This window comes from Bidens hawaiensis, unplaced genomic scaffold (assembly GCF_021521415.1).
Source record: "Bidens hawaiensis isolate Kalapana, Puna unplaced genomic scaffold, B.hawaiensis_p1.1 tig00021678_1, whole genome shotgun sequence".
NCBI lineage: Eukaryota > Viridiplantae > Streptophyta > Magnoliopsida > Asterales > Asteraceae > Bidens > Bidens hawaiensis.
The window spans coordinates 220,085-245,746 of NW_027493368.1; the positions used below are offsets into that span (position 1 = coordinate 220,085).

General features: G+C 38.3%; 1 protein-coding gene across 1 annotated transcript; it reads right to left on the reverse strand.

Annotated features, from left to right (window-relative positions):
• Nucleotides 1-10,777: 10,777 nt before the first annotated feature.
• Nucleotides 10,778-12,409, reverse strand: LOC143563991 (uncharacterized). The gene has a single exon (XM_077051395.1). The coding sequence runs from the start codon at nucleotides 12,407-12,409 to the stop codon at nucleotides 10,778-10,780; it is 1,632 nt and encodes a 543-aa protein (XP_076907510.1).
• Nucleotides 12,410-25,662: the final 13,253 nt, after the last annotated feature.

Below are 25,662 nucleotides of genomic sequence, written 5' to 3' on the forward strand. Positions count from 1 at the left end.
AGCATTGGCAGATCTAGGAGCTAGCATAAACCTAAAGCAAAATTCGTTGCATGAGAAGCTAGGCCTAGGAGAACTCACACCGACCTGTATGTTATTGTCTTTAGCCGACCGCTCGATAAAGTACCCTAGCGGAATCATAGAAAACTTGCTGGTTAAAGTCGATAATTTAGTTTTCCCTATAGATTTTGTGGTTCTAGATATGGATGCCGACGAGAGAGTTCCTATTATTTTAGGTCGTCCATTCTTGCGTACTCCTAGGGCATTTATTGATGTTTTTGAAGGAAAAATCACCCTTAGAGCTGGCGACGATAGTGTCACTTATGTTGCTAAATTCATGAGACACCCGAGTGGTCAAGACGGTCTCATTGATCCATGTCATCCCGTTTACTCGATTGATTCTTTTGTTCTGGGAATGAATCCATGTCTTGATCATTTCTGTTCCGTCAGAGTTATTTTGGAGGATGAGAGAGACCTTGCACATTTTCGAAAGTTTATGGAGTATGATCGAGTGAGTGGTAGTAGTAAGTGAAAGCTTGTGGAGATTAGAGAGGTTGGAGATAAGAGAAACAGGATTGGGGGTGGTCAGATCGTGATGTAGTGTCGTAGAGGGCCATGGAGTTTTACCGAGGTGGAGGAAACTCCACTCGAACAGCCGAGTAGATTACATAGTAGAGTGTCTTGAGTTAAAACATTGTGTAGAGTTTGTATAGTGATATCATTTTTATTTTTGAGTCTTGTCGAGTCACTAACATAGTTTTTGGTAGTTTTTCTCTGTTTTTATATTTTTAAGTTTTGCAGGTTTAGTGAGAAGATGGATCCCCAGAAGAAGTATAATGAAAAAGACAAGTGTGGGAATGGAGCAGCGGAGCCGTATACTTTTTGTTTATTTATTTGCTGCAGTTATTTATATTTTATATATTGGTTGGGTTGGTTGGTTGGTTTGGTGAAAGGATTTAATGCTTAATATATGTCAAGTTGATAAGGTATATTTTGATATTGCTTGATGTATTTTTGCCTCTTGCGTTCATTTGTGAGAAAATGAGATACTGGTTGCTGAGCACGTTCGGAGTTGGAGGGCATTCATGTAAGAAGACTGCAGCGTCAAATTTCATGCGCATATTATTAGCAACGTCTTTTCCATTATTTAGCTTGTTCATTTATATTTATTTTTGCCTTTATTTTTAAGTTTTTAGTTTTTGTAGTCCAACTTTATTTTTATTTTTGGTCATTATCCTTACATTGAGGACAATGCAAAATTTAAGTGTGGGGATAAGATATTTCAGTCGTAGTTTAAATTTTAATATTATTGATTAAAATATATTAAAAATTTTAAAAATATTTTTGAAAATGTTACAAAAAAATATTATAGATTAAAAACATTTAATAGTTTAAATTTTAATATTATTAACTAAAAGTTATAAAAAAAATTAAAATTTATTGAAAAAAGTTTTATAAAATGACCATTGAAATATGGTTTTTATGCATTTAAAATGGAAGATGATGATAATTATCGGGTGATTGGTTTTTCAAACTACTAATATATATGAGATAATATAAAAAGAAAGTGTACTAAGCTTGGGATGTGTCGGCAGGCCCAACTAGTCTTGAAAGGTTTCCCACTGCATATTCTTAATAAACTTAATTAATCTTAGATTTTGTGGGTTCTCATCCTAAGGGGGATAGTGAAGCTGAAATTCGATAAGGTATATGGAGTATTATCAAAAGTTGACTACCATAAGGTGGTGAGAATTGAATGCAGTTTAAATTTGCACGCCACTCCGTTTTATGAAAGTAAATAAAGAGTGGTGGCGCCTCGCCTTGTCCAAATTTTATATGAGGTTTAGTCTTTAGTTATACATTTATATGCTCAAGATGCCTAAGTGCACAATAAAAAAGAAAAAAAAATAATACAGAGAAAAGAAAAAATAAAAATAAATAAGTATTCCAAAAGATTTGAAAAGAAAAAGTGAGAAAAGCTAAGTAATGAAAACTACTAAAGAAGCATTCTCAAAAATAGAAAAAGAGGCCCAAGTGCACATACTAGACGAGACTGAGAGTTTACGTGTTACCAAGGGATGGTGACTCTGAGGATACACTATTGGGACTTAAAGGTTTTAGTCGATAAATATTTTCTTAGAGAATATATAGGACAAAGTCCAATAATATTTAGGAAATGCTTGTACGACCTCACTTGACCTATCATCCATAATTTCATCTAAGTGTATTTTCTTCTTACCATCTAAGATATGTTGAACCAGTTTGCTTCAACTCAATTTTTAATTGTCTTTACTATGCTTGAGATGAGGTTGGTGGATCTTAACTCCAAAGGTGTGAGACCTATAGGTTTTTGATATTACTTAAACTTAATTGCTAAATGTGCTTAGGGGCTTGGTAGGCTGGTGGCAGAGTTTAAGTGGATAACAATATCGGCAATAGCGGTTTTTGCGTTTATTTGAGCTTTAAAATAACATATTTATATTTAAGACAGTATTTTTCGATTTTGATTCCATTGCAACAAAACTTTTTCAGGGACGAAAAAAATAAACGTGAGAATATTTGATATAATGCTATATATATATAAATCCCGTGTATATTTTATATAATATTTTATTAGAGTTTTTATTTGGTTTTTATTAGGATTTGTATACTACAAACATATTTGTATATTCTAGGTTTCGGGAATCAATCGTGTCGAAAAGAGGGAAAAAACAAGCAAAACCAAGCCTAATCGGAGAACCTTAGGATCAGGAAACGAACCGGACCGCACACGATTGAACCGGACCGGACCAGGCCACCACCCACCCCACTAGCATGCCGCGCCGCGTGGCCCAGAGGGCAGGTGGCCGCTGCGCAGCACCTTGGGCCTCAAATTTTAGAATTTTTGTTTTTTATCTGTTTTGGGCCTTGAAAGTCTATATAAACACCTTTAAACTTAACCCTAAGCATACCTTGAATGAGCCAAACGAATTTGGAGTTTCCAAGGCTTAGGATTGTCGCTTTTGGCGGCTTTGAAGGTGAAGAATCATTCGGTGAAGTGCTTATTGTTTGAAGACGAAGATTATCTTCTATTTTCTTTCGTCTTCCATTATTTTCACCTTGAATTCTTCTGAGTTTGTTTTGTTTAATTTTGCAATGTTTGGCTAGACTTTATAAACTACTTAGGCATATGATGAACCTATGTTGACCTTGTGATTGATTTGGGATTTATTTATCGTTATGGTTTTATGAATTAGTTAAAAAGTTTGATTATATTAAATTGATGCATATGTATGCTTAGGATTGCTTAATTGAGTTTTATTATTCCATAGTTTCATTGATTATTGTTTGTTATATGAAAGGTTGCTATTAGGTCATCTACTTTGTGTTTTTCACTATTTTATGATTGATTTCGATTAAGATAATAGGAATAATATTATTTAATCAAATCAACCTAAGTGTACTGCTAATCTAAATAGCTGTAAGGTGCTAGATTTAGTTCTTCTTAAGGAGTCTATGTAGGTTTAATTGGTTAGTTTTGTCTGTCGAGTCCATTGAACATATTAGACCGCCTTTGATTTCCGTGCTGTAAGGTAGGATTTCGTATAAAGGAACTTGTTCATAATAAATTAAGTGACCGTAAGGAAACTTGATTTCTAAAACTGTGCGTTAATACTTATCAGAAACCCATAGCTGTCTTCTTGAGAAGGGTCAGGGGTCCTGTTTGGTTTTTCTTTTAAGCGTCTATTTTACGATCCTAGTTACATAACTATATATTTTCCCAGTTAATTGACAACTAAAAACTTAGGGGATTCTAGCCTAGGTAGTTTCTCATTATCATTTGATTAAAACCAACAAACTTGTCTTTCGTTTAATTTACTCGTTTTTCTTAACTAATTTTTAATAATAGTTTAAATTTAGTATTTTAATAAAACCCCCTTAAAAAAATATAAATAAATAAGTCATGTCTGTAGTTTAATCTAATTAGTTAGTTAACGTAATTTAAAGAGTTCCGTGGGTTCGATATCCGGACTTATTTAGCTGTACCAGAGTCGACAAGTTCACTTGCCAGTTAGTAGTTTTTGTTAAGTTAAGAGTCTAAAATTATTACTTAGTGTCTAGATTAGTGTTTATTTAGTTAATAAATTAATATTTACTTTTAGCACATCACTAAACATAAGAGATTTCCCTTTTTGGTTATTATTACTATTATAACAAATGCTTGTTTGATTTATTACATTGCGACATATGGGAAAATATCGCTCACCATCTTTTACATGGGCAAACTATTTCTAACCATAGTAGACAACTATTGTCGAGACGTCTGGGTCTTTCTCATAAAACATAAACGTCAAGCAAGTGAATGTTTGATAGATTTTCACAAAATGGTGAAAACCCAATTTGAAAGAAATGTTAAGAGGATAAGATGTGACAACAGGGTGGGGGAGTTTATATCTAATCTTATGCATGATTTTAATGCTAAACAGGGGATTATATTGGAAACCACTTGCTCGCATACCCTCAACAAAATAGGGTTGTCGAGCGCAAGCATAGGCACTTGCTTGAAATGACACGTGCCCTCAAATTTGAAGCCAACATACACACAAGGTTTTGGGGAAAGTGCATTTTAACTGAGGCATAAATCATAAATCGCAACCCATCCAAATTTATTGATAACCAAACCCCGTCAAAATCATACATGATCAAAAGCCCGATTTTGATCATTTAAAAATTTTTCGTTGCCTAGCCTACTATAGAAATACCAAATCAAAAGGAGATAAATTTGAAGTCAGGGGGAGACCGGGTGTTTTTTTAGGTTATCCACCTTGAACGAAAGGTTACAAAATCTAGGATTGTAAGCATGATAAAGTCATTATCTCTCGAGATGTGAAGTTTGTTGAAAATGTTTTTCCTTTCTCCACCTTTGAAAATCTTGATAACATTGATGAATTTGAACATTTCAAAAGTGATTATATTAGAAAATATAAGGTGGATGAAAATGACTAAAACATTGGCCTAAAATAACACTAAATCCTTTCGGATCCAAGACCCCATAAATGAGACCCCACCCTTATTACTTATTGACCCACAACCCATTTCTTGTCTTTTGGATCAAACAATACTTAATAAAACTCCAGCCTAAGAGAACTCACCTACGGCTACCAAATATGTTCAAGAAACCCAAATCGCTGTTAATGAGGACCCTAGTCATTGTAAGACCCGAATCCCGAGAATTCTACAGTTGGTAATCACATCCACAATTTCACAAAATTTTTTAAAACCAAACGCTTTGTTTTTATTTAAAACAAGTTCAGAGTAGATAACAGTGGAAAAAGTGTAAGTATTTAAAAATCCCAAACACGGGTATAAGTATCCAAAATCAAGTATAAATAAAATATCTACTTTATTTGAAATCCTCAACCAGAAATGCCTTCAACCTTCCGAGTAGTCTACAGCACGTCCAAGCGATAACCTCCAATCCTTAACCTGAAAATCAATCTAACATACACACAAAGTTAGCTAGAGCTGAGTGAATTCAAGTTTTCATAAACAATAGTCATATTTTATTCAAAGTTATAACTCTAAAACAGTAGAGAGAATAATAATAAAATAAATAAGTATAGTTCACCAAATAATACATTCATCATCGAACACACGTACACGGGCCTCTCCACCACGAGTCAAGACTCGAGTAATATATTTGACCCGGACGCGGTAAGACCTAAGCACGTGACACGAGCCTCTCCACCACGAGTCAAACCCGAGTAATATATTTGACTCGGTCACAGCTTACACATCCAAACACATGATACGGGCCTCCCCACCACGAGTACAACCCGAGTAATATATTTGACCCGATCACGGTTTAACATACAACGGGCCTCTTCACCACGGGATTTTAAAACCCGAGTAATATATTTGACCCGCCAAAATGATGATCACGCCACACGGGCCTCTCCACGACGGGATTTGGAAACCCGAGTAATATATTTGACTCGGCCGTAATCACCATGCATACGCACATCAATAAGCCTACTCACATCATTCTTAGTCACCGGGAACTAAATGTCCTCACACAACCGTAGGCTATAAGGTAACACATACTCATACATATATATGATCCCAAAATATACCACATCGTAAGTAAGCCATCCTTAGTCACGAATGGCTAACTAACATCACTAATCATAGGCCATAGGGTAACACATGCACATACATACATACATACATATATATGTATATTTATATATATGTATATATCATCCTAAACTATACCATATTACAAGCAAGCCTAGAGGTCATAAGGTAATATATACTAATCAGTTCAATACAGGAACTAAGTAAATAGGTCTACTCGTGTTCAATTACTACACAGCCTATTTACATCCTCGAGTCTAGACCATAACCAGGTAATAACTTTAAGGAATTTATGACCAAACGAGTCTAAAATATCCTAAGGCACAGAACGTAACTCACACTGGGTTTTCATAATTGCACAAACATTATCAAAACAATACAATGATCTTCAAATTGTTTTAACAAGTAAAATCGGGTAAAACTGTAATTGAGTGTGTATGCCAGCCCAAAATGTAAAAAGAGTTAAAAAGGGGCATCATAAACTCACCTGACACAAGGTATGATTTCACCCCAAGCTAGAGGATCCTTACGTAGCCCCACAACTCAAACTCCTGTCGGTTTACATACAATCAATACTATTGACATCGAGATGACTCGTTTATCCCACGAGACGTTCTAACATGGTTCGAGTTACCTAAAGCCTCGACCTCATCGAACTTAATCACAACAGCCCCCGAGGCCTTACATTCACCAAAATAACCCTTAGATACTCCCGGGAATAAAGAATTCCCAATTTACCCCCGGAAGCACTAGGTGACACCAAAACGCGCGTTTAAGAGTTGTTTAAGCACTTAACATGCAACTCAGCCCCATGTGGACCCAATATGATAATTTCACAGCCAACAAGTCCACAAGACGCTACACGAGTCAAATGGGTCGATAACTCGCAAGTACAACGCACTATCTATTCAATAAACGCAAATGCGCGTAACCCGAACCAAGGTCACCCGTTTGAGTAATCGACAACCAATTCAGCCCCCATACATATAAAAATGATTTTTCAACAGCCCGTAACCCGAACCAAGGTCACCCGAACTGAATTGGTCATTAATTACTCCAATACTCGCGTTAAATGCAACAATTCGCTATTCTAGACAATCGAATATCCACTTTCAATCTACAACTAGTTGACCAATCAAACTAACACCAATGCACATGATTTTAAAGTATGTTATACGGGACTTACCTAGGAGGATTGTGGTGCAAAAACCTTAGCCGAAACAGCCCCGAAATTGCCCAATTGGACAGCCACCCGGTAAGCCTAAAAACAACCGTTTTTCGACGAATAAACGAGCCGTATGGATTAATTAAGGTGAAAAAGAGTTGGAACAATAAAGTACCTACCTGGAACGAGTCTCGGGAGGCTGGAGAAAGATGGTTTGCACGCAAAACGAGAGAGGGGGCTGTTGGGCGCCAATCGGAGGTTGGGTTAGGATTAGGGTTTAATTTTTTTTATATATATAAAATATAATAACAATATAACATTCTGGCCCCTCCACTTTACTAAGAGTTGAACTTGCACGAAAAGCTAAGTAAGATACGTTTACGAGGGTGGAAAGGAGCTCTCGGGAGGATGCCGGGTCAAGCCCGGGAGGTGCACACAACACTACAAGGTTAAACCTTTTATCGGAAATTAACGGACGTTACAGTCATGCTCCAGCAATTCAAACCACATTTTTTTCAAACATTCTTCAATCTATACAAGAAGCCGAAAACGAAAATATTATCATTAAACCGGCCAAAGAACGAAGACAAAGGTCACGACCACGATCAAAGCATCTTGAAGATTATGTCGTTAAACTTCCTCCGTCTATGGGCCACTCACAATCCACCACCAATAATGAGTTCTCAACGGTACGTTCTTTAAAAAACTATGTTGCATATGATAAATTCTCTAATTCTCACAAAGCTTTTCTAGTGGCCACTAGTTCAAATGATGAGCCAAAATACTTTAGTCAAGCTGTGCAGAATGAAAGATGGACAGACGCTATGAAAAAAGAGATACATGCTTTTTAAGAAAATGGAACGTGGACCCTTAAAGAATTACCAAACGGAAAACGCACCATAAATTTTAAATGAGTTTATAAGATAAAGTATAAACCAAATGGTGAAATACAAAGATACAAGCACGTCTCATTGCAAAAGGCTTCACACAAATGGAGGGCGTGGACTTCCATGTCGAGCCGGTTGCCAAAATTGTGACCGTTTTAAGCCTTCGCGCCATTGCAACGAAAAGAGGTTTGACTATTTAGCAACTTGATGTGAATAACGCTTTTATCCATCATGATCTACATGAAGATGTTTATATGAAAATACCTCAAGGTTTTGACAAAAGGAAAGGATCAAAGGTTTGCTATAAGACCCCGAAATCTGAGTGTCAAACAGTAGGAATATCATACCATAAAATTTACAAAAATATTTTGACATGTTTATTTAACCTCAAAACACAGAGAGCGAAAGTCATTAAAAACCAAATTTACGAGCACAGGAAACATAGGAATTTATAACCAATAAGTCTAAAGTTAAGATTACTTTAATTTAATTCAAAACTCGAGTCTACGCAGTTGAAGGATTGAAATCAAGATAAATAAATTGAGTTTCGTAAAACTCCCTCAAAATAAAATGCCTTAATCTTTAACTAGCATTCTATAAATAATGTCAAAAAATCTAATTAATTAAATATGGTCTTCGCCTAGAAATGTCATATTAAAAGGCCGGGTACCCTCTAGCATTTTAAATGTCATATTAATGGCCTAAGGGCTCTCAAAAACCATTTTAAGTGCCCTAAGGCCTGTTTAAAATCATTTGAGAGAAATCTGACCCGTCCCATAATTAATTACATCTTACGGTTCTAAGTCATCATAACGGGTTGTTAACCGTAATTAGCTTTCTAGTATGGTTAACAATACCCATCCTCATTCAAATTACTTAGACATCAGCCTAGAATTACATCATTATGGTCATAAACCATCAACCACAACATGATTCAAAACTACACCCGGTTTAATTCAAAGACGTTGCATTCGTGTCTTAAAAACCCAATAGTGTGATGACCAACCAATTCTGCCATGAACCATGAAAGTTTCATAAAATATAATGCAATAGGTCATCAAAAGGGTTTAGGACCTGAATTGTTTGTCAAATCATCTCATGACACACGAATTGCAAAATCTCTAAACTATCCCGAATCGAAACCATCGTTTGCAACTTCATATATGTGTCAAGCTTTTGTCTTGACAACTTCCCATAAACCTTTTGTATCACGTGTCACGGTTGGGTATGATTTGTAAAATACTTGTTCCGCTTGTGATGCCAAAACAAATGGGTCATTACTTCGAAGTTGGTACTTGGGATTCACATCAACCAACTTATTTTTGTTAACTATTACACCACGATTGTTATCAAACCATGTACAGTTAAACAAGACAACTGTGTGAGGCCCATTGCCATAATACTGGAGCTCTATTACCTCATCCAATAAGCCATAGTAGTCAGACTCCTCAGCATTATGTGCCTCCCCTCTCACGCATACGCCATAGTTATTGGTCACAACTCCTTTACCATACGTCTGTGTGTGGAACTTATAACCATTTACAAAGTACCCGCTGTGAGATTAAACATACTTTGAAGGTTTGTTTGCTAAAATTTCCAAATGACGAGTGCTTCCATCAGATAACCCCATCCTTACCTACATTAAAGAACACATGTGCATCGGGTTGGTTAATGATACCCTAATTACAATCATTATGATTTAATTAGCTTTACTTACGCGGGTTTTAAACCAATCAGCAAAGTGGTTATCATTCAGAAACAAAGTCGGCTCGTCCAGATACAGTTGCGACGCTACCTTATCGAACTCGATGACGTAAGGGTTAACTTCTTCACAATTTAGATGAACGTAGGTGCGAGCCTTTTTATGTTCTTCAGCATCCATGCGTCTTCTCTTGCCACCCTTTTCATATAATCTTCGCGATGGAACAACAAACACGCTTAGTTGAGAGTCTCCACCCGAAGAGCTAGGATGTTGTGGTGCGAAATTATGTGGCTCCTGATTATGGCGTGTCTCAATTTCTGGGTCAAAGTATAGAGAACAGTAGGTGCAAGTTCATTCACTAAGTGTTCCCTAGTGATTGAACCCTCAACCCTTGATTTGTTTCTAATTCTTCTTTTTATCAAACCAAGCTTCCTACATTTAGAAGTTATCAACAATGTGTTAGGAATTTTAAACATAATTTTGAAAAACATTTAATATACAAGATTCCAAACAATGTATTATTACCTCTCGTATTGATACATCCATCTGTATTGCACCGGACCACCAAGAAGAGTTACATCAGCTAGATGTATGACAAGATGTTCCATAGAATCAAAGAACCGAGGGGATATATTTTCTCCAACTTGCACACTGTTTGAACAATAGTGCACTTCATATTAACCAAGTCATCTATATGCAACATTTTCGAGCATAACACCCGAAAGAACATGCACAACTCTGTTATGGCCTCATATGTCTCTTTTGAAACAGAACCTCTAATAGTAAGTGGAAGCAACTGTTGAATAAACACGTGACAATCATGGCTCTTGAAACTATAAAAACTGTATTTTTTGATGTTTACACAACTCCCTGTGTTGGATGCATATCCGTCTGGAAATTTAAGCTTTTTCAACCACACACATACATTTTTAGCGTCATCTTTTGCAGAGTGTAATCTCCCCTAATTTTGGTCATCTTTCCATTGCTATCACGGATGGGGTTCAAAAGAGGCCGGTCACAAAGACTCTCTATGTCTTGTATTGCCTTCATATTGTCTTTGGAGTTGTCGGTGCCCATAATTGTGTAAAACATATTCTCAAAAACATTCTTCTCGATATGCATCACGTCAAGGTTGTGTCGGATCAACAACTTATGCCAGTACGGAAGTTCCCAAAAGATGCTTCTCTTTATCCAATTATGTGTCACCCCAAAAGCCTTTGGTTTTTTATATCCTTTTCCATATAGTTTACCTTGGTAAACTGTGGGGAAATGCTGGATAGTCTGCCATATTTCCTCTCCAGACGGCTCCAGAAGAGGTCTTTCATGCTTAACCGCTTCGTTTTTTTGGAAGTTAATCTTATCTTTCCGGAAGCAGTGTTTGGAGGGAAGATGCTGCCTATGACAGTCAAACCAACACGTTTTCCCTCCAAATTGAAGCTGGAATGATCCCGATTTATTCAAGCAATATGGACAAGCTAACCTACCATGTGTGCTCCAACCCGACAACATTGCATACGCAGGGAAGTCACTAACTATCCATAACAGTACAACCCTCATTTGGAAATTGTTCATTCGATAAGCATCATAAGTTTCAATGCCATGAGTGAACAACAGTTTCAACTCGTCTTTAGGTTGTAGAAAAATGTCTAGATTCTGTTTGGGATTCTTCGGACCAGGAATAATCAAAGGAATTTGTAGGTATTGCTCTTTTAAGGCCAACCACGGAGGTAGGTTGTAAACCGTAATAAAAACCGGCCAACATGAATATGAGCTTCCGCTTGTATTATTTGGACTGGACCCATCGGTATACAATCCGAGACGAACATTGCATGTCTCTTGTGCAAAATCGGGAAAGACCGAGTTAAAATGGTCCCAGGCCCGACTTTCACTAGGATGACTCATCTTTTCCAGATTCCTATGATGATCTGCATGCCATGTCAAATGTTGGGCCGTCTTTTTTGAATAGAACAATCTTTGAAGTCGTGGTCCAATAGGCAAGTAGTTCATGACCAACTTAGGTACCTTTTTCCCTCTTTCCTTGTATCTGTCTTTATTACATACTTTACAATGATCCAAATCAGAATATTCTTTATTGAAGAACATGCAATGGTTTTCGCACACATGAATACGTTGTGATGGCAACTCTAGTGGCTTCAACATCTTCTTGGTCTCATAAAAGTTTCTAGGTAGCTTATCACCATCAGGTAGAATCTCTTTGCTAATCAGAAGCATTTTATCAAATGTTGAGTCCGAAACATTACAATCTGATTTCAAGTTAATTAATTTGGTGGTGGTGTCGAGTGTGCTAGCTTTTTCAGAACCACCCCATAAAGGCTCATTAGCTTGCTCTAACATGGTATAGAATGTCTCTGCTATTTTATTTGGATCTTGTGGTCCTTGCAGATAATAAGGCTGATTATTTTGATGCATGCTTTCGATTACCATTTGATCATATTCGGTATATTCACTTAGATCGTCATCAGGGTCTTGACCCACACGTAGACACGGTATGGGGTTTAAACATTGGCCCACATGTAACATCCTAAAATTTATAATGTTGAATAAAGAAAGTTATGTTAGTGATTTCGCGTTCTTAATTATTAATATCGAGTAGGAGCGGGTCATGGACTTGGATTAATTGAGATAGGATAAATGAGAATGGGATTTCAGGGATATAAATACCCCCAAAATCCCAAAATATCTCATTTCTCACCAAACTCCACACATACTCCACACACTCCTCAAAACACACACATACTAACCGATCGAGATTCGAAGCCGAGACCCGAGATTTTGTTGATAGATCTGAGTTGGTAAGGTAAGAACAAATCCCCCAAAGCTAATATTACTGAAAATGGTTAGGATTGGATGGGTTAACCGGACCCGAAACCCAAACTGCCCAAATCGGACCCCTAAAACGTCGATTTTAGGCCGATTTGATGGTTGGGATTTGTAGGCGCTGATCATACGATTCCGTGGGTACCAAAATCGAGTTATTTGGCTAAGAAACGAAGGATTTATGGGCAAACAGATCTGCAGCGCGATAACTTCGCCTGCAAGATCAAGTTCGCCTGATGAACTTCGCCTTCAAGCGTAACTTCGCCTTCAAGCGTAACTTCGCCTAAGGTATAACTTCGCCTACGGCCAAGTTCGCCTAAGGTATAACTTCGCCTGAAGCCAAGTTCGCCTAAGGTATAACTTCGCCTGAAGCCAAGTTCGCCTAAGGTATAACTTCGCCTGAAGCCAAGTTCGCCTAAGGTATAACTTCGCCTGAAGCCAAGTTCGCCTAAGATTTAACTTCGCCTGAAGCCAAGTTCGCCTAAGGTATAACTTCGCCTGAAGCCAAGTTCGCCTAAGGTTTAACTTCGCCTGAAGCCAAGTTCGCCTAAGGTTTAACTTCGCCTGAAGTGAAGTTCGTTTATAAAATAAATTAAAAACCTAATGGAAAATGTGTTAAGGCAGTTATCGAAAATAAAATTTTTCCAAGCTGACCTGGCAGCTTAACCCCAGCCAGGGGCTCTGCCCCTTGGACCCCGCTAGGGGCTGCCGCCCCTAGAACCCCCGCTGCCAGGGGCGCTGCCCCCGGACCCCCGTTCGTTGTGGGTCATATATAGATAGAAATACAAAACGAGTAGTAGTAGTTAATTGATATGTGTAAATATTATACAGTTAGCCGAGCCCAGTTAAAGAAAGGAATTACGATCAACGGCGAGCGTAACAGGATCCAGGTGAGTTTCTAGCCCCATTCCTTGTTATGTTTTCGGGGATGTGTGCATACTTGATGTGTTGTTAATACATTTATCCTAAGTGATAAGTGTATGCTATATGTGATATATGTGATATGTATGAATGATTGCTTGACGGTTCGTGAACGATCTTCGGATATTGCACGTACTGTCAGGTTGTAACGTTATAAAGCCATATGTGATATATGTGATATGTATGAATGATTGCTTGATGGTTCGTGAACGATCTTCGGATATTGCACGTACTGTCAGGTTGTAACGTTATAAATATGGCAAGTATGATATGTATGTTTATGTGTATGAACGTAATAAAGTTAATAAAAGAAGGAAATGACGGTTGTATGGTTGTATGGTTACGAAAAGGGTACCGAGCCCTAATAATACTCGAGGTATGATGTATGGTTGTATGGTAACGAAGAGGGAATCGAACCCTACTAATATTCGAAAACAAGGGACCAGACCCTTATAATATCTGTGATGTTAGGGACCAGACCCTTATAATATCTGTGATGTTAGGGACCAGACCCTTACAATATCTGTGAGGATAGGGACCAGACCCTCATAATATCTGTGATGTTAGGGACCAGACCCTTATAATATCTGTGATGTTAGGGACCAGACCCTTATAATATCTGTGAGGTTATAGGGCGAAAGGCTCTTAAAAATGTATGATTATGAATGTAAAGAAAGTATGTAAGTAAGAAAGAAAGTATGTAAGTAAGAATGAAGGTATGAGTACTTATGTGTGTATGAAAGAAAGTTATGAGGTTAAGTACGTATGTATGTAATAAGGTATTGTATGGTATTGTATGATTATCTAGAACTCACTCAGCGTAGCTGACTTTTAGTATGCACGCAGGTGAGTAGGATGAGACAGCTGGCTTGAGTGGAGGACACATGGCAGAAGACTAAAGCCTGGCATCTGAAGATCTGATATGTTTTATAAGTTATGTTTTGATTTTAAAGGACAAGAGGAATGTTTTAAGACATGATTATGAATTGATATGTAATGTTTTATGAAAGTTTTATATTCCGCGTAAAGTTTTTAATTAACTCTGATATTTAGAACAGTGTTTATGAGTAAATCCAACACGAAAGTAGGGTTACCGGTGACGGGGCCTTACACCACATCTTCTGTAGGAAATGATTCACCATGCGAATACCAATTCTGATAATTCTTCATGAATCCTTTGGCAATTAGATGACACTTTACCTACTATCTTGTCTTGAAATGACAATTTTCACACTTACAACACGGGCATCTAATTAATTTAACCTCAACCCCTTCTACAATTTCTGTTTGAGTGTTTGTTGCGTTTGTGTATGCAAAATCCAAGAAACAATTTACTATTTGAAGAAATACCGGATTGAGAAGATCGCTAGTGGTTCTCATCATGTACATCAATTTTCTATTAAACGACATTTGGAATTGGACAACCAGAAAGCTCCGCTAACCCGAAGTCAGCATATAATCAAATTAAGAACCCCAACTAAAAGAAGAATTTGCACTATATGGGTGTTCGCGGTCCGGTTTTGACGGTTTTAGGTCAAACTGAGCCAAACCATTAGTAATGGTTTTTTATATTGAAAACCAAAACCAAACCGTTAATTTTTAAAATCAAACCAAACCAAATCGTTGGTTCCGGTTTGGCTTCACGGTTTGAAATTTGTTGGGCCATTTTCTAAATTCTCTAAAATAATAAGACTGGCTTCACGGTTTATATATATATATATATATATATATATATATATATATATATATATATATATATATATATATATAAAGCATGCCAAAAGTAAATAAGACAACATGGATACCAATACCAGTACAGAACTGATATGTTCGGTACGGTATCATCCCTCAGTTTCATCTGTTTTCATATATATGATATATAACTATACAACCATTTCTAATTCAATTTTAATTGACAAGGTTCTAGTCTTCGTAGCAAATCAATTGTCACACACTGTATTTGAACAATTATGCATATGCAGAACAAAGGAAGAAGATCAAAATTGTTACCCGAATCTAGTTGCAACCGAAATAGCTGATGAGTTAGGAAGCCTCGCCATCAATTGGTGGCGGCTAGTATAGTAAGATGATTTAGTGGTGTTGCAATGGTGTCATTCGATTTCAATTTCAATCACCAACAAATGCAAAGAATTCATCAACGGTTAAAAAAAAGTTGATTGACCTCCCTATTCTTACGCCGTTGAGTTTGAGTTAGTTGGGAGGTAATTACGAAAAGTCAACAAACGATTTATAAAACAAAAATATTTTTGGATAAATGGAACTAAATACATTCAAAACCAAAGTCTAACAAACCATTTATAAAAAAAGACGTTTTGGATAAAATAAACCCAAATGCAATCAAAGACCAGTAGCTTATTTCCTTAATTTTTGGGTGCAAATGAGCCGATCCCAAGCTTGATTTTTTCAATTTACACGGAGCTCAAGCTTGGCTAGTTTCGAGCTCGGCTCGTGATTAGATTTTTAAACTTGAGCTCGGCTTGTGAGTAGATTTTTATGCTCGGGCTCGGCTCGTGGGTAGATCTTTAAGCTCAAGCTCGGCTTAGATTCGGCTCGTTTATTATTATTAATTATTTTTTATATATTTATAATTATTTTATATATTTTTTCAATTGTAATTTTATTTATAAAATAATATATATTATTTAGTTATTTTTATTTAGTTTTTCATAGCATTATATATATATTAATTAATAAAAAATTGCAAATGACAAACTCATTAGGCTTGCAAGCATTTACATTCGGCGGCACTAGGGTGATGATGGGAGACTAGGTGAGTAGATGAAATTCATTAGTTGAATCCTTAAATTAAATAGGTTTTATCTCACCACACTATTGTCTCTTCGGGCGAATGTTCACGTAGATTTGCATTAGGTGAGGGTTTTCTCTGGATCGAAAGACGAGAGTATCCCGATGTGGTAAGTTTAGCCAATAACTCATTCAGAAGATTCTTCGGTCATTGGCTTGCGAGCCGGCTCGAGCTCGATTAGTGAAGCTCTGGCTTGTTTATTAAACGATCTTACTTTTCAGGCTCAATTAAGCTTGACTCTATCAAGCTTTTTAACAAACCGATCTTGAGTAGCTCGTGAACGGCTCAGCTCGTTTGCACCCGTAGTTCCTCTTGCTGAAGTAGACGTATGGTTCAGATGTTCGATCCCGCGCCTTGACTTCTTTTCTTTTACCTATTGTACTTTGTTGGAATTCAATTGCAATGTCCAAATAGTATATATGTATATTGTGTGTATATTAATATTAATAAATTTATAATATTATATCAACAACTTTCTTAGAAAAAAACATAAAATTAACACTATTCAAAATCAATACTATTAGAAAATAAGAGTCATAATAATATAGTAATACTAATAATACTACTACTAATTGTAAGTCCCAACGTGGGTGGATCTAACAACGTTCTTGGATCAACTTAACTTAGTGCTAGCAGAAATCACACCAAGCAACCTAAAAGGTTTCGCATCTTGAGTTTTATGTTCGGGAGTGTAAAGAAAGAGAGAGACGAGATAAAGTGAGAGAAAGATAATATGTGTGTGTTAGAGAAATTTGGCAAAAGGTTGTTCTTTCTCATGCCATGCTCCCTATTTATAGAGGAGTAATGTGCGTCGGATAACCCTATAACAATGACCCTCACAACTAAGCTTAAAATATAAAACGAAAATCCTAAAACCACACACAACCGGCAAGTGTACCGATCGCAAGTAGTATGGACCTAGGAAGTCCGAGTATCGAACACGTGGACACGTAAGGACGCTAACGATCACTAACCCTAGACAAAGACCTACCTAAGAATAATATTTAATTGATTTTTGATTTTTAATTGCTTAACTGGACTAACTAGACTGACTGACAAAAGTTACCAAAAATAGAAAACTTAACAGAAAACTAACTGTGTTAAACTTAACGACACTAACGAGGTTTTAATGAATATGGAGAAACGACTACCTAGGCAAGAATCCTATTGACAGTTAAACGGCTAACGGAATTAACTAGTCACACGACACCAGGATCTTAAAAATAAATAAATCAACTAAGGTTCACTAAAGTTCGCTAGATCACCTCTCGGTCTCACCAACTAATCCTCACGAATCTAAGAAGATTGAATTAACTTACCGGGATAAAGATTACTAAGGTACCCTAATGACGCATCTCCTCTCGGACTCAACGACATAAAACCCGCTAAAAAATTGGTACTAGCAACTATAGGGATAAAGGGGTAACAATATTTAACTTGATCTAGGACACCTATTCGCACGCAAATCTAAACCAAACAAGACCAAAACTCGCTCTCGCGCAATTCTAACCTAGCCGAATAAAGAAACGAGACAAACCGACTTCCTATTACCTCTCGGTCTCAAGAAAGGTGAACTTATTAAATTCTAATAATTAATTGCATAAAAGATTCCTATGGTCGCGCTAACCACAAATAGATCAAAAACACCAAGTCTATGAACTAAACGTATAGCCCTAACCGAACGACACACAATCAATCAATCAAAGTCATACGCGGAATCAAAATCAATAATTATATAAAAACAATATTTTAACACATCCAAGATCAAATTATATAAAGCTTTTCAATAATAATCATGTCGTGTAACAAGTCAAAACCAAATAAGCTGTCAAACAAAATTAATATTCATCTCAACCTAGGTAGTTCAAGATAGATTTAGCCAAGAACCATGTCTAAGATAATAAACCAATAAATAACAAAAGCAAACATGATTTAGTTTGAAAGCTAAGTAATAACTAAACCAGAAAGCAAACTGAATCAGTAATTATTCTTGAACTTTGACTCCACCACTTTGATTGTTAGGTTACTGTTACCTCTTTTCTTGCTTCCGTTGACCTTACCAATCAAGCCAATGATTGGCTGCTTCTTCTCTTTACTCCCGTAAGAAAACAAAGACACAAAGAATACTCAATTTCCTTGTAGGCGGCCCCACTGTTAACTTGTCTTTTGTTTTTGCCCCCTCTATCTCTTTATATATAATATATATTAGGGTTTTTTTCTCCCTTTTAATTTTCTCCTGCTGCTTCCTTTTATTAATTCATTAGGCCCAATTCCAAAGTTCACAAGGCTTGCTTTACTGACTTCATTGGTTTGCCCTTACCAAGTAACAATCAAATGGAACAACAAAGTTTATGATGTGCACATGCTTTTACTCCAACGTAGCCTACAATCATCAATATATATATCATATGAAGTATCACATCTAATTATTAATTATTATCTTTTTATATGATAATAGAACCATAGTAAAATTATAATTCGTTGGGTAAAATTAACGGTTCAGAAAAGAAACATATAAAAGTTGTTTAATGTGTTTCTCGTTGTTTCTTTCAACCTTTAAAATCCAAATATGAACTGATTAAGTAAATTGTTTAATAAAAACAACCCAAAAGCCACTCAAAATTATAGGAAATATTAATAGAAAAGGATATATAATTGATAACACATCAAGGAGCATGCATGAGAAATATGTCATTGTTAATGCCCAATGGGCTTATTTACAAGTTTTTCCCTTAGGCCTATACATACAAAACAAACAACTAAAGCCCAAGAGATACAAAATCAATACAAAAGAGTTAATACAAAAAGGGACCTAACAATCTCCCTCTAGTCTTTAGTATTGAAAACCATCGGTGTCGTATTCCAGCCAGCCGTCCTCGGGTAGTGGAAATTCAACAAGTCTTCGGACGAATTTGTTGAAGGCTTCCACTATCCGGTCTGTGTTTTGATGACCGATGTCCTCGACGGTTCTCAAGGGTGAGTTGTAGAGCTTCTTGACATCTTCTATATGCAGCGCCATTAGCTTGTGCTCGTCAAATATGCGAATTTCTGGCAGGTCTTTGCAGCGTATGACGGTGTCGGTGCATGTTTTGTAACAGATGATCTTTTGTGTTTGTTAGAATTGAGAGCAACGGTCAAAGGGGAGTCTGTTGGTGCATGTTTTGTGACCGTCGCTATGCAATTCTGTTCTGCCGAAACGAAGTACGAAGTTAGAACAACTTCGCCATAGGCGAAGTTATAACAACTTCGCCATAGGCGAAGTTGTAACAACTTCTGCAATAGGCGAAGTTATAACAACTTCGCCTTAGGCGAAGTTATAACAACTTCGCCTACAGGCCCAAGCCCATGAAGTCGTTTATATATATACATGTGTGTCTTGTTTAGGTTTAGTAATCCAGAAATTAAGAGTGTTTGTGTGTTCAGTTTATTTGTCTAGAGAGAAACCGAGAGGGAGAGTCGTGTGGGACGACCCGAGGTAGAGCTCACCTCGGGTCGGCCGTCATTCGTTTTCGTGTTTGGTATGTAATGTGTTTCGATTATTATATAAAAGATCTGCAGATGTGTTTATCCCATTCGTGTATTTGTTCGTGTATGTGTTTGTGTGTAATCGTGTTCTTCGTCTTCTACACCATAAACGAGTCTAGGTGGATTCCGCACTCCTAGACCTCGTGCGGATCTCGTATCGATCGGCGACGCCCCGCCCGGGGGGACCTACAAGTGGTATCAGAGCCTTAGGCTCTTATGCTATGGTTCGAGATCTGCGTTTTGGTGTTTCTGGCACGTTTCTGATGCGTTTTTGGCCGAACAGCCACCGCAGGCGAACTTATGGGGTTCAGGCGAAGTTGTCGCTTAAATTTTAGGGTTTAGGCGAAGATATAAGGTTAAGCGAAGTTATTCACAACTTCGCCTACCTCACAAGTTCGCTTATCTCAGGCGAAGTTAAGGAGGGGCGAAGTTGACTTTTAGGCGAAGTTGACTTTAGGCGAAGTTAAAAAAAAAAAAAAAAAGTGTTTGGAGTTTTCGTCTGTATGGCCAGGTGTACACGATTATTGTGAGACCGAAGACGCTGTTCCGTCAACGAGTGAATCTTGTTATCTCTTGGTCTTACGTGTGAACAAATACGTGTCAACTCTGGATATGGAGTTGAGGTTGTGAATGGGATATTGATTGAAACTGGATATTGACACATATTTGGGTGTTTGTGGGCAATGAAATTGTTGTTGTTCGAGGTTGACCAACTGAAGAAAGTCAAATTGAACTGAAGGTTTTTGTCATTACTGGATTGCGGTCAGAGCATATTATTTATGTTATTTTCAAGGCGTTCGAGAATTGGATCCTGAAACGTGATGCTTATTTATTAAAGTGAAAATTCTGGAACAAGTTGGATTTAATCGGGAATTAAAGTGTTTATGTTCTTGATCGTTATCCCTGGTGATTGAAGATGCTTCGGATTAATTAATGGTCATGTGTGTTAGATTCTGTCAAGGTGGTTTTGTGATGAAATTGATCACTTGATGTTGAGTAGTTGAAGATTAAACCTTATCGTATGCCGACGTGTTGGTGAAGTTGTGGAGGGAGCCCAACTTCACGTGTTGGTGAAGTCAGAAGGACTCACGTGATTGGTTGAGATGATCAATTAGGCACGGGGATGCATGCATTTCAAAGACCTCAATCTATTTAGTCGGAGAAGCTTACACTGAAGGGGAGATCTGATATGGAAGACGCTGGGTGATTGGTAGATTTGTGAAGCTACAAGATAGTTTCAGACACGGCTGGTTGAAGAGCAAACACAAGATCATCAGTTAAGAGGGAGTCTGATGGTGCATGTTTTGTAACAGATAATCTTTTGTGTTTGTTAGAATTGAGAGCAACGGTCAAAGGGGAGTCTGTTGGTGCATGTTATGTGACCGTCGCTATGCAATTCTGTTCTGCCGAAACGAAGTACGAAGTTAGAACAACTTCGCCATAGGCGAAGTTATAACAACTTCGCCTACATGCCCAAGCCCGTGAAGTCGTTTATATATATACATGTGTGTCTTGTTTAGGTTTAGTAATCCAGAAATTAAGAGTGTTTGTGTGTTCAGTTTATTTGTCTAGAGTGAAACCGAGAGGGAGAGTCGTGTGGGACGACCCGAGGTAGAGCTCACCTCGGGTCGGCCGTCATTTGTTTTCGTGTTTGGTATGTAATTTGTTTCGGTTATTATATAAAAGATCTGCAGATGTGTTTATCCCATTCGTGTATTTGTTCGTGTATGTGTTTGTGTGTAATCGTGTTCTTCGTCTTCTACACCATAAACGAGTCTAGGTGGATTCCGCACTCCTAGACCTCGTGCGGATCTCGTATCGATCGGCGACGCCCCGCCCGGGGGGACCTACAGACGGCCTCCCCTATGGTGTTATCGAACTCCCAGCCAATGAAGTCTCGGAGGATGTTAGGAACATAGGGCTCACCATGGTAGATGATATGATAATCCTTTGGTGCCCTGTATCTCCACATTGTTCGTGGCTCTCTGGTGGCTGGGTCAATTTCTTTTGGGTTCTTGTACTTTCGACCCTTATTAAACTCGAAGTCTTTGTAATCCAACTTCGATTGATGATACAGGTGAGTGGTGACCCATCCTTCGAGTGTATCTTCATACTCACCACGTCCTAGAGCTCTTGATAGATAGTTGAGTCTAGCTCTAGCAATGACTTCAGCTCATGGTGGTTAAGATAAACGAGATCGCCATTGTATCTTCGAATGGCCCAACAACTATTCCCCTTATTGTATTTTTCATATACAATCAAAGAGTCATCATGATAGGGGTAGTTGAGGGAACGGATTCTCACGCTACTTGTTATGATATGTGTCTTTCTCTTCTACTTTTGCGTTGCTTGTGACAAGTCAGCGGTTGGATTGGATACGGGATCTGTTGCAGGAGTTTCTGAAGGTTGAACTTGAGCTGGAGGCGTGTCAGGATTCAACGAGTAGTTAAGGTAGTCGTCAGTTGTGTCTACTGCCTCCTCCGTTCCTGTAATAAAGTCTCCCAAGCTCTTCCCGGCTTCAATAAAGTCATCCATCATCACTGCAACATTACCTGCAAAAACATCTTCAGGGAGCAGCTCTTTATACATATCAGAAATCTTCGAGTTTGCTTCCTTGACTTTGCTGGCAGAGTCGTGTGCAGCAGGGTCTTGTATATGTTCTTGATCATGTGGAGGTGATTGAGTGTTAACTCCACCTCCACCTCCTGTTGCACTAACTCCTCCGTCTCCGTCATCTCCACCACCATCATTGTTATCATCATCATCTTCATCAAAGCTATCGGGAACATTGTCATCCACATCATCGTCGTCCTCATCATCATCACTGTTTTCATCATCATCATCATCATCATCATCTTCTTCTTCCTCGCCACCACCAGCTTGGGCTTGCGGTTGTTCCACATGTTGAGGACCCAAGCTGTTGCTAACACCACTGACGGCTTGGCCAACCTGTTGTACAATATAACCAACAGTTGCCTCACCCTCCGAACCCACAAACTGAACTCCTCACAGGGCCACACTTGGTCCTGCGGTGGGCTGTGATCCACCAGCCTGAGAAGTCTCACCAGACCTTCTCCAACTCATGAAAGCAGTATCAAGTTGATCCTCCAGACCATGAAAATCATCCTCATGAATACCCATAAGGTCTGAGGCAGCTTGATACTTGCTCACCAACTCTTCATTTGTCTTCAATTGTAGCTCATTTAGATGGTCATGCTCCTTAACTTTGGCTTGAACAGCCTCCATCTCGGTTCGAAGCTTAGCATTTTCAGCAATCAGTGTATCAAGAGGGGTAGAGGATGCTAGCTAATTCTCTATATAGGAGACTCTAGAGTTCGTAGCCTCTTTCTCAACATCCCACTTTGTAGTGGCATCCTCAATCATCTTCTTTATCCTTTCTTCAAGAGCATTGGCAGCTGATAAGTTCCTCTCTAGTGTGGCCACTATATTACTAATCCTAGAGTGATCGCCCTCAGATTAGCGTTCTTAGAAGACTCATGATTAATCAGCACATGTAGATTCTGGATTCTTGTGTGGAGGGTGTTGATCAGGAGGCGTTGACTCTCGATTTTGGCCTCATTCAGTTGTTTATGCTCCTCCAACTCCTAAACCCTTGCTTTTAACTCCCCTTTTTCTTTTTCATCCTCAAGCTCATTTTTCTTCATATTTTTAATAAATGTTAGGAGCACAATTTCTCGTTTGGCCATTTTAGCGTTCGATTCCTCCAGTGCGACGATCCTATCAAGGATAGGATCTGCGTATACTGGAGGTGTCGAAGACTTCCCTCTTGTAATGAGCTTTGGTGAAAGGATAGTGGTTGGTGGGGTGGTGGACAGGATGGGTGGTGAAGTGGTCTGGGTAGGCAGTGTAATGGATTGAATAGGTAGTGATAAGGGTGTGTAGGTGGGTGGTGTTGTGGTTTGGGATGGCTCGTGCTCGGTCTAGGTTGGTTGTTGTTGTGGAGGTGGTGTGGATACTAAGGGTGTGGTTTAGGCTGGTTGTTCTGGTGGAGTTGTAGGTTGTGGCTGTGATTGTGGTGGTGGGATTTGAGGTTGGTCTTGAGGTGGTGAGGGTGGTATTTGAGGTAGGAAGGTTGAGATAGGTTGGTCCTTAGGTGAGGGCTCGGATGTGGAATCGGGTGAGTCATGAAGCATGGTTTTGGTTTTCTTGGCCTTGGCTTTCTTTCTGGTGGTGGGTTTCTTATAGGCTGGAATCTGGATTTTGGCTATGTCTAGGTCCCTAAGTACTTTGACTATGGTATCTTTGGTAACTACAGGTGGATCAGAGGGTTTACCTTGATAGGGAAGCTTGACGATGAGCTTATGAGGCTTCTGGGAGTCCCAAGTCTCTTAATACGCTTCAAGGGCCGTTGCTCCTATTCCTCCTCTTCTTCCACTGCCTTGCCCTTACCAGAAGCGCCACCAACAGAAGGCTTGTTAGTAGCCTTCCTTTTCAAGTCATTCTTGCCCTTTGCTTTGCCCTCAGCAGGTTCATCAGAGGAATCAGCTTGCTCACCGTCAACCTCAAGTTCATTTTCAGGAATCTCTCAACTTTCAACAGACACCTTATCCCCAGCAGGCTCTGTTTCTTCAAACAACCCGAACTTAGGACCCAGTCTTGGTCCAACATACTAGTGTCCCTTCCCTTTGGTACTCAACAAGACACCAAAGATGGACAGCTTGATCTCGTTGACATGATATAGCTCGAGAAGCGACTTCTTGTCCTTAGCTTTCTTTGACCCCGACCTTGGAACATCTGGAATCAAATCATCTAGAAGCATCTATACAAATCTCAGGTACATGAGTCAGGTGGAGTCGTTCTTTACATTGGCAAACATGCACAAAAATATCCTTCTTGAATAGTTGAACTCCTCCCGTCTAGTCAATGCAAACATTATACGAACCCAATCCACTCTTATACTGTCAAAACCTCCACATATGTCAGCAAAGCAATGAGACACAATGTGGAAGAGAAATCTCCAATAGGGTGGTAGGTGTTTCTTCTCCAGACGCTTCCATTTCATGTTATAACCCATACTTGTCACAAAATCTTCCAACTTAGCCCTGTCACCTTTCTCATAAGTATAGGTCGGTTCGTCTTTGATCTTTAGGGCTCATCTGATATCCACTTCAGTTTTCTCAATTCTTTCCCAGCAACCTTGGTGGTGAACGAGAGAGCATCATCAGCAACCTTGGCAAAGGCCCATAAGTCCAACACCCATTTGGAATAAATGGTCGGATTGGCAGTGATGGCATGTGCATGAGGCGATTGCTTTAGCCCCTTAACCATGGACGTGAATACTTTGTCTGCTTTGGCCTTTGGCATCTCAAGAGCACAAAACAAGTTGGGACCCTGAAATCAAACCATAAGATCATGAGAATCATCATTAAAATAAAAGCAAAACAAAATAAGTTATATATATATAAGTTAAGTAGTTACATATTACATAATTTACTTAATTACTTGTAGTTGATTAATTATGTACATTTTAGTTTTAATAAGTTAAAAGGGTTAATTTTAATCTATTAATAAGTTTCTAAGTCCAATATGTACACAGATTAAGTCCCAAACAGTCCATTAGTCCATAAACAGTCCAGTAGCCTCAGTCTTATCCTTCTGAAAAATTTACTAAGTGTAAGTTTTTCGCAAGAGGTCTTATTTCGCTTCGCATAGAGTCAAGCGA